The sequence below is a fragment of the Brachionichthys hirsutus genome, unplaced genomic scaffold, assembly GCF_040956055.1.
Source record: "Brachionichthys hirsutus isolate HB-005 unplaced genomic scaffold, CSIRO-AGI_Bhir_v1 contig_76, whole genome shotgun sequence".
NCBI classification, from domain to species: Eukaryota; Metazoa; Chordata; class Actinopteri; order Lophiiformes; family Brachionichthyidae; genus Brachionichthys; species Brachionichthys hirsutus.
This window is the reverse complement of record NW_027181087.1, coordinates 1-10,555: the sequence shown is the minus strand read 5'-3', so window position 1 is coordinate 10,555 and position 10,555 is coordinate 1. Positions and strand designations below refer to the sequence as shown.

The 10,555-nt window shown below is 49.2% G+C and overlaps 1 protein-coding gene and 1 pseudogene across 1 annotated transcript; one reads left to right on the top strand and one right to left on the bottom strand.

Annotated features, from left to right (window-relative positions):
- Positions 1-885: 885 nt before the first annotated feature.
- LOC137917254 (putative Polycomb group protein ASXL2) lies at positions 886-6,458 on the bottom strand (the record flags this gene model as incomplete). Its single annotated transcript, XM_068760071.1, has 8 exons — positions 6,176-6,458; positions 3,857-3,937; positions 2,618-2,779; positions 2,406-2,465; positions 2,049-2,209; positions 1,793-1,889; positions 1,608-1,710; positions 886-1,439 (listed from the first exon to the last, which is right to left on the bottom strand). Coding segments are annotated over exons 1-8 (1,501 nt in total), but the record flags the coding sequence as incomplete, so codon positions are not given.
- Position 6,459: 1 nt separating this feature from the next.
- LOC137917256 (dystrobrevin beta-like) lies at positions 6,460-8,873 on the top strand (annotated as a pseudogene).
- Positions 8,874-10,555: the final 1,682 nt, after the last annotated feature.

Genomic DNA, 10,555 nt, shown 5'->3' with positions numbered 1-10,555 from the left:
GATCACTTGATCAGGTACTGCGCAATAGGACCGCTGCTACCCCTATTCGCTCGTCTTCAGCGCGATGAGAAACATCTCCATCCGCTATGAGGTCTCCCACTGACTGCGTCTTCTGGAGCCTCCACGTTAGGGCTAATCCCTACCCGCCTTCTCGCGGAAACCTCTACGTTAGGGCTAGCTAAGCCCTACCCGCTTTCCCGAGGAACAAGAAAAAGGGTGTCTTACCTTCAGGCTGGTCTGCTCTGGTTCGGATCCCGTCAACCCGATCCCCAGGGACTGGCACGCGAAGGATTGGCCCCGGAAAAGGGTCTTAGTGAATTAGAGTGTGCACCCTCTAATCAATTCTTCCAAGCCAGCCCACTGCAGACGGGTGTATTGGATCCTGCCGACAACGCCAATTAATGTCAGGTTTGTGACACTGTAAAAGAGAGAAAATCAGAACCAAGCCCCAAAGATTCAACCCAATAACCATTTTCTTGCGGTAAGAAACGAGACTAGTATTCTTTCTTTCAGCAAGGGAGAATGGAGCTGCCCTCTAGCCGTGCCATCGACTCTCCCAGCAAGGGAGAGTGGCTGCTGCTAGCCTCGTCCTCGATTCTCAGAGAAACAGCTCCCCTCCAGCTGGTTTTATTAGCAGATAAGAATGTGTACGTGCGTAAATCACCCAGACATGAAGACTCCAACCTTGAGCAGATAGCACTTCCAGACAACACAAAGTGTTCACTTCTTCAGTCTAGTCAGCATATTAACAGATCTACGATTGTAACATACTTTATGAATATCTTGAGTAAGATTATGAAGGATAAATGGCCATGACATAACTACTGCTACTCGTTGGTGAATTAATGATAAACACATTCGCAGATTTATCTAACATCCGTCCACCCGCCGTCTCGTTAGCGGCTTTCCTCTTGGCTGGCTCCGATTGGCTGCTGAGCTCAGACTTGACCTCTTCCCTCTGGGCTACTTCGACCGCAGCCGGCGGCGGATCCTCCTTTAACTCTGAGCTGACTGTCGGCAGGTGACTCTCCTCCTTCTCCTCCTCCGCCGCCTGGAATTCTGCTCTCTCCTCCTTCCCGTCCTCTTTGTGTTCCTTCTCAGGCGGCGGTCCCACTTCGGCCTGCTCAGTCTCTCTGCTGACCTCTGGTGATGTCGCTGCAGGCGTTGGCACCGGTGATGCTAACACGGTCACCTTGCGGCCCTCGCCGTAGTGCGAGCGGCGCGTCTTCATGGGTTCTGTGGCGCCGGCCGGTTCCTTCAAAGGTGCCTGCGTTGGTTTGGCAGCAGCAGCAGCACGACTGTTCTCCCTGGAGTCCTTTGGATCCTCCAGCGTTCGGGCGACGGGTCCCGATGGATGATTTGGGGACTGGGGTCGGATAAATTCCTCATTCTGATGAGCTTTCGTCAGCTCTTTGGATTCCTCCAAGCTGAGGCCAGAACTAAACAGAGAGAGGAGACACAAAGAAATCAATCCGTAAATGAACCGTAAAGGTAAAACTGAGATTACTTCATAATCTCCACATGGTCTTTCCTGGTTTATCTACAGAACACTACAGGCGAGCTTCTCTATGCTTCATTTCATAATCTGATGCGTAATCCAAACCTACCTTTCCCCGTAATAGTTCTCATAGAAGGCCTCCTTCCAGAGCTCCACCTTCTCCTTCTCGATTTCCTGTCTCATGCGCAGCTGCAGCTCAGGAGTGAATTCCCCTGTAAGGTGAAAGGTGACATCATTTGAACTGCGAGTCCGCTCGGATCGCGGTTAACGGCGGTGGGGAGCGGTGGAACCGACCCTCGGCCAGCCTCTCCTTCCAGGACTGAGCTGCTGATGTGAAGAACTCGTTGTTTAAGGCGGAGCTGGTGACCTTCAGGAGGCCGTCCATACAGGCCTGAGGAAGAGACACAACGCCGTGACGTCATCACCCACAGCCTCTTAGCAGCCATGCTGACAATAACAGCCTTCTCCAAGCTAAGCTATCGCTAGCATTAACTCAACTTGCTCCCAGGTGAGGTTTAGGGTTGCATATGACCGGTGCGTTTGATGCTACCTGCTGGTCGACCTCAGGCAGCAGTCTGAGCAGCCTCTGCTGGCAGTCCGGCGGCAGGACGGAGAAGGTGTGCTTGTTGATAATCGCCCGCAGGTTGGTATTAACCAAGATGGAGTCTGGCGTTTCCACATCTATTTCACACTTGGTGCGTTTCAGCTGCCCTGCAACAAAAGAAGAAAGATAGCATCCAGAACCGTCTCTCTATGGAAAGGTCCAGTTAAAATAGCATAAAGGCTACTTGTAGCATCACTACTGGGAATACGCCACACAAGGCTTTAGCAACACGACTGGTGTCGGTGCGCTGGTGGGCCTTGTAGACCAGGAACTCTTCCTTTAAACCGCTGACGCCCGACTTACCCGCACTGAGACGACCTGACCTCTGGGAAGCCTTCCTCGTGACAACTGGCAGGCACAGGTCTGCTGGGAAGGAAGGGCAGGAGCCTCAGTGATGTCACCACTTCCACAGAGATGCTGCTAATTGTATTAATAAATGATGTGTGGCTGAATTCTTGCGTAGCACCATCAGTTCAGTTAAATCTAACGTCAAGTCCGTGCGATCGGCCTCCCACCCGTCTTGGTAGCGACGTCCGCCATGATGGTTTTCAGGAGCCGTCGGGGGCTGGACAAGGTTGGCATTCCTCCCTGCCTCTGTAACCGGTGTGGTTTACTTCTGCGTTGTGTATTATTTGCTCTGTCGTGGTGGGGAAAGTGGACTCGGGACACAGCGGGATCTTGGGGAGGCGACACCCATTTATTTCTGGCAGGATATAAAAGTAGAATAAAATAAAATTAGCCCCAAAAGTAATCCAGCCCCGTTCTTCCTCAACATGAGGTGTTCATGAGAGGAAGCGGAAGGGGCGGGGCCCGCGTTTTTATAGCGGAGCCTCCAGAAAACCAAAGAAGAAGGTCAGAGGACTAAACCAAAACCAATGAAGAAGAGGGCGGAGGACTAAACCAAAATACAGGGCAATTAAATAAAATACAAATGCTAGGCAACTAAATCAAATTACATAAATACATTTCGAAATATTTACATTACAATATAGAACAAAAACACAAAGACTAAAATAACCAATCTTTGTGACAGGCACTGGCCCACAACTTATCAGGATTTAACCAGGCCATAACAACCCTGTTACATACACCCCCCTTAAATCCTGCTAAATTGTGGGCACAAACTCCTAGAGGTGTTGCGTAGAGAGCAATAGTTCACATCAGTATTAATTACTATCCACTAGGGATCAAGCTCAGAGAAGGGGCGGCCAAACCCTCCAACAGCAAGGACATAAAAGATGCCGTTTACACCTTTGTCAGGTGAACAATGCTCTCACCTTCACAGAACACAAACCTCTACACATAAGCAAGTCAAGACCTACTTCCTAAGCCAACAGTGACTGCCTACCCGGAAAACAGCGTCCTCACCAAAGAGAACAAGGTGACCACAGAACTGGAGTCATCCGCAACCTGATTGTTCATCTCACAAATCAAACGAGCAGGAGGTTTGACTTCTCTTCCAGCCCTTGTCCGTAAAGGTTCAGGCTGCCTGTCAATCACCGCATCACAGGTGACAGCATCCTGGGGCACATGGTCAGAATGCACGAGCAGTTGCGAGCCATCAGCTACTGATGGAGGCTGAGAGGGCGTAACTTGAGGCTCCTCCAAAAGAGAAGAGTGATCACTCGGATCAGACGCCACAGTCTCCACATCAGCATCAACAGACGGGTCAACCACAAGCCCAACATCGTGCTGACTGACATCATCACAAACATCCTCTGTTTGCAACAGCCAATTGATGGTCCTAGTCTCACTGTCCTGCACCTCCACAGGAATCACAGGATCGCCATCCGCCAAAGCGGGGAACTCAGACACGGGCTCACTTGCATCATCAGCTGGGAGGAAATTGACAGGGAGCAGAAGGTTCCTGTGAACAACTTTCACTTTGAGCGTTTCTGGGTCTCTGATAGAATAGACGTTGATACCATGTTTCGCAGAAATCACCTCATACACTGTAGACTCCCATTTGTCTGCCACCTTCCTTTTCCCTCTCTCGCCGCGGTTTGCAAGCAGGACCCGATCCCCCACATTAAGGAAAGAGCATCTCGCTTTACGGTCGTAGTACTTAGTCTGACGTGCTTGCTCCGACGAGCTGCTCTCACGCGCAATACGCGCAGCTTCTGCCAAGTCCCGCCTCAGATTTGCCACAAACTCACGGTGATCAACGACAGGTTTGCTACCAAGCACGTGCTGGAAAACCACATCCACAGGCAACCGTGGGATTCTCCCAAACATGAGGTAAAAGGGCGCAAACCCCGTGGTTTCATGCTCAGTACAATTATAACAAAAGGTGAGCATCTGCAGCATTTGAGGCCACCTAGCCTTCGAGTCGGGGGGCAAAGCACGAATCATGTTTCCAAGAGTTCTGTTGAATGTCTCAGCAATACCATTACCCATCGGGTGGTATGGCGTCGTGTGCGATTTATGGATCCCAGACAGCTTCAAGAGCTCTCTTATGAGCTGGCTCTCAAAATTCGCACCCTGATCTGAATGGATACGCTTGGGGAATCCATAAATGCAGAAAAAGTCATTCCAGAGGCGACGCGCTACCTGTTTTGCAGACTGATTTCTGCAAGGGAAAGCATGCGATAGCTTGGAAAAGTGGTCTGTCACAACCAAAACATCGACACTCCTTTTGTCAGTCTGCTCTGCAGTCCAAAAATCAATGCAAACCAGCTCCATCGGTTCTGAGGTGTGAATGCTTTCGAGAGGAGCACGACCATTTGGCTCTGGAGTTTTACCAACCACGCATCTGAAGCAGTTCTTAACATGATCGACAACGTCCCGCTCCATTCCAATCCAGAAGAATCTCTGCCTGGCCAGGAACAACGTCCGAGCCTGACCTTGATGTCCGGCTGAGTCGTGGAGGCCAGAGAGAACCTGAGACTTCAGTGTGTCTGGAACAACAAACTGATGAACAGACATATTCATTTTTCTGTCCATTTTAGTCCGGTACAACATTCCATCCCTAATAGCCAGTTTGGGCCAGTGCCTGAGTAACTTCCTTACCCCACAGGATTCACTCGCACATTCACGCTTCGTGGGCCTCTTGTGTCTCCGCACATAATAGAGAGTTCTTCTCAGGACTGCATCCTGCTCCTGCATGTTAGAGAGCTGACTTTTCGGCAACAAAGTACAGTCATTTATACAAGCGAGCTGTGGGATGTCCGAGCTGGAACTTCTAATCTGACTCGCTCCACCAGAATCATGAGCGCACAGCACAGCCTGCACATCATCAGGGGACAGCGTCGGTCGCGAAGGAGTCTGGACAGCATCCTCAGACGGACCAACCAGCTGACAGTTGTTAGTCCACCTGAACGCATCTTGGACTCTTTGATCAGCTAGTCCACTGATCTGGTTGAGCAGCGATAAGTATGGCTCTGTGACAAGGCGGTGTGCAATACAAGACTTAACGAACGGTTCCCTGCTAAGTGCATCAGCTACCACGTTCTTAGCACCTGGAACATAGTTAAGATCAAAACTGTAAGCAGCAAGCTTGGACACCCACCTCTGCTCACAAGCGTCCAGTCTGGGTTTAGTCAAAATGTAAGTGAGTGGATTATTATCAGTCCACACAGAAAAAGTCCGTCCCTTCAACCAATGGCTAAATTTGTCACACACTGCCCACTTAAGAGCCAGGAACTCCAGACGGTGTGCTGGATAGTTCAACTGTGCATGAGACAACGTTTTGCTGGCAAAAGCCACAGGTCTGGCGATCTTACCACCAGGTGGCAGCTGTGAGAGTACCGCACCTATACCATCAAAAGAGGCATCCACAGCCAGGATGAAAGGAACATCAAAGTCTGGGTGAGCTAACGTCACACTGTGCACCAAGTCATTTTTCAGAGTTTCAAAAGCCTGTCTACACTCATCAGTCCAGTCAGCGGGAGTCAGTCGCACCACACCCTTCTTAAACTTAGGCTTAGCGCACCTGCCTCTCCCCTTGGGAGTGTTGGACTCAGACACGAGAGCAAACAATGGCCTAGCCTTAGCTGAACAGCCTTCAATAAAGTGGTGGTAATACAGGACCATACCCAAGAATGATCTTATTTTCTTATCACTCGGAGTCTCACCATCCGACTCCATAAGATCAGACTCCTGTACATCACTGATGGCCTGGACTTTACTGGGGTCAGTGCTGACACCTTCAGCACAGACGATGTGACCCAGAAACTTCACCGAACGCTGGAGGAAATGGCACTTCTTGGGAGAGAGCTTAAGGTTGCTAGCAGCCAACCGTGAAAAAACCATCTCTAGACGCTCCAATGCGACCTGTTCAGAGGGCGCAAACACCATGAGATCGTCTAGGTAACACAAGAGGCTGGTAAAGTTCTCATCACCAAATATAGACATCATCATGCGCATGAATGTCGCGGGACTGTTAGTCAAACCTTGCGGCATCCTGTTATACTCATGCAACCCAAACGGGGAGGAGAAAGCTGTGAACCTCTTGTCATCTGAAACCTAATTTTAAATGCCATTACGTGATTCTTTTCAGCAACATTGTCCGCCGTCAGAGCTGAGCTTCAACTTTGATGCCAATAAGCAGCAGAGACAGCTGATCGCCGAGCTGGAGAACAAAAACAGGTACACAAAAATCCGTGTTTTATTCCTTTATGGGTAAAGTATTACGTTTGTAAACTATAGCATTCTCTTCTATTCAGGGAGATTCTCCAGGAGATCCAGCGGCTGCGTTTGGAGCACGAGCAGGCCTGTCAGCCAACCCCAGAAAAAGCCCAACAGAACCCGACCCTTCTGACGGAACTGCGGCTCCTCAGGTACCGTCTGCCTCCAGCAGCGTCCTCTTCACGAGTGTCAGTAGTGAAGCCATTTGAGCTGATTATATAAATGTAGACTCTGCTAATTCAGGAAGGCGTTTTTGAGTTAGCTTTGCGTTTGTGGGGAATGCCGCTGGTAAATTATTTTGTGACCGTCAGAACACACTGAACTGTGTCCTCATCCTGCAGACACAGGAAGGACGAGCTGGAGAGACGCATGTCGGCGCTGCAGGAGAGCCGACGGGAGCTGATGGTGTAGCTGGAGGGCCTCATGAGGCTGCTGAAGGTGAGACCCTCACCTGTTCCCTGCAGGCGGAGATCATGTGAATCACAGGGCGGCGTGCAACAGAAGACGCGTGCCGTATCGTGCATGCAGAAATCCTTTCTTCCTCTTTTCTCTGCCTTAATTCTCTTGCTCTCACTCTTCTTGCCCTCTTTCACTGCTGTCATTTGCTGGCTGATAGGATGAGGAGCAGAAACAGGCTGTAAGTTGTCCTTCATTCAGTTTGCAAGGCTCAACAAGACCGATTAATGAACTTTTTTTGGGGGGGTCAGACAAGTTGAGGGGAGAGGTTTTTTTTGTTAGCCCACATGTCGGGTACCTGCTCCCCTCATCAGTGCTAACGACAGTGAGACGGGTCAGGATAGATAGCTGGACCGGTCTCAACAGAACCAGGAGGCGGAGCTAACCTCGCTGTGGTGTCGAATGTCGTTTCTGACTGTTCTGTCATTTTGTTTGATGTGTTGCAGTCCCAGTCCGGAGGCTCCCCCCATTCCTCCCCGAGTCACGGTGCGAGCTGCTCCATGCCCATGCCCATACGCTCCACCTCGGCGGGGTCCACTCCGACGCACACGCCCCAGGACTGCCTGGCGGGGGTTGGGGGGGACATGCTCGAGGCGTTCGCTCAGGGTGGGGGCAAAAGATTCTTCGTGATAAAACGCGTCCATGAGAAGCAGTGTTTTTTTTGTCGTCCGGGCGTTTGTAGGAGCAGCCCACGGTTTTAATCCGGCGCGCACCTGTGTCTTCCAGGTGTGCCTAGAAACCTCCGGAATGACCTCTTAGCCGCTGCCGACTCGATCACAGACACGGTGTCGTCGCTGGTCAAGGAGCTCCACTCAGGTGAGCTTGTTTTAACCAGCTGGTCCATGCCGCCATTCACCAATGAGCTCATTAATAAAGTTATCTGCAACAGGAAGTGATTCTTCTTCTTCTCTGGACGTGGTAGCATAGATGCCACAGTGGCATGCTGCTACCCTCTACTGGTTGTTATTAAATAATAAATAATGCTTGATTTTACATAGCGCTTTTCTGGACACCCAAAGACGCTCCACGCTGTGCATTATTCATTCACACCATACCTGGTGGTGGTAAGCTACTAGCCGCAGCCACCCTGGGGCAGACTGACAGGAGCGAGGCTGCCATTTGCGCCATCGGCCCTCCTGACCACCACCAACATTCACTCTCTCACAACAGTCACACAGGCAATGTGGGTGAGGTGTCTTGCCCAAGGACACGACGACAGCGGACACATGTGCCGGAACCAGGAATTGAACCGCCAACCTCTCGATCATAGGACGACCAGCTCAACCACCTGCGCCACCGTCGCTGAGATGACCTCCATCCCTCAGGGTCACAGATAAAAGATCTGTCAGCAGATTTTTCTGAAGCCGAATCAGAATCTTATTTTACCGAAATGATATAAGTGCCAAATAAAAAGGCAGCTGGCTACCGTTAACGAACCCCACATCCTGCTTCAGATGCGTTTTTGAGACGTTTCTTCCTATATATTTTTTTTTACAGTGGATGATGGCGGCGATGAAGAGGAGACCAACATGAGGAACGGTGGAGACAGAGGTACGTCTGCTGATGGTGAGCTATGACAACGCAGCAACACGTGGCCCCGCAGCCATTTATTCCTCTTCTGCTGATTAATATCAGACTCTGTGTGCCCTTTGTGTTTGTCCGTTCACAGTGAGAGTACCGAAGCACTGACGATGAAAACACTGCCCAGTCCGCTCACCAGTGGCCCCCGGCATTAGCACGTAGAGTAATGCATGCTGTAACCCAACAGGATTTCACTGTGTGAACCCCCCCCCCCCCCACACCTTGCAGGTAGCAAGTTGTGTCTAATTATCGAGTGTGTGTGTCGTCCTGTGAACAAAAGCTGCTGTAATGACCCAGCGAGTTCCCTCGTGGCTGCTGAGAGGCTTGCTGTGTTTCGCCCCAACTGTCCCACTGCAGCAGAGCATTCTGTAAATATGGCGCGCACGACACACGGGAACGTCCCAACGGGAACGTCCCAGCGGGAACGTCGGGACACGTTCCCTGTCGTTGCTTTGTGTGAGTAGTGCTAGGTTCGTTTTTGTTGTTGTAGATTTGTTTTTTGCATGAAGTTGCACTTGTGTTGGATGTAAGCAGAGTAAGATGAGCTGCCGGCGCTTCATTGGTTCATGAGGTATCAGGCGTGTGTTTACTTGCTCATCCAGACTCATAGTATGTGAAACCAGACTTCTCACCATCCAGGAAGTCCCCGCCCCCCCGACTGGCAAATATCCTTTAATGTTGACAAAATGTAATTGAAATATATATATATTTTTTTCCATAATTTGGACAATTTTTGGTCTCATAATCTCAGTTATGAGATCCTTTCTTATACATGAGAGTCTAAAAAACAACAACCAATTTTCTCGTCATTTTGAAATGTTTTATCATTATTTCTTTTCAAAACCGTTTCTCATGATGAGATATTTTCTCATTACTACAAGAGCCTGTATCACTTCAAATTACAAGATCTTTTCTGACAAGATTCGTCACATAGTTACGAGACTTTTCTTATTGTGATGATTTTATCATCCATACAAGAATGTTTTCTCATAATTATGGGCTCTAATCCATAAATTAGCAGTCATATTTATAATCGCATCCATCTTATGGTGAAATAGAACATGAAACTGAACTTGTAATCATAGATGAGTTATTGAATGGCTGAAAATATTGATTACTGTTATCACCATGGAGATGGAAAGCATTCCTGCTGTTTTCATGATAATATTGTTTATGTGAATCCTGGAATCGTCTTTTAGTCCAATAAGAAGACCACTGGTATTGGAGTACTGTGTGCCTGTAAACACACCCAGATTGAAATGCTACTATTACTACTAGATGCAACTAAGAGGGCTGCCAGGTTAAGACTAAAAAACTAAACAACCTCTTGTCTCCATGGAAACTGAACTCACCTGACCAGCTGGTAGCCGTGGCATTTATTTTCACACCTGGTGCTGACGTCTGTCCTGAGATCAGCTGATCCGTTCTTTCGTGTAAATTCTAGATTTACACGAAATAATTGAGAAGCACTGGTTTATAGTGATGGTGTTGTTAGTTTTGTACACAAAAAGTCGCTAAATAAGGTAAATACTTTGTTTACTCAGTCAGACGTGTGAACGCAGCTTGGGCGCTTGTGATTGGATGCTAACACCGGGTCCGAACCGGACCTCTTTTACATTTGTATCTTCTGGTTCAGCGTTTTTTTTTGCCAGTGTGATGAATATCTGGGTGGGGGGGTTGATGGTAAAATGTGTTTTCAGGATTTGTGTTCTTGAGGCGGAGCGGGGGGAACTGACGCTCAGCCTTTTCCATTTGTGCCAAACTGCTTGCGGACATTGTGCGTCATACAG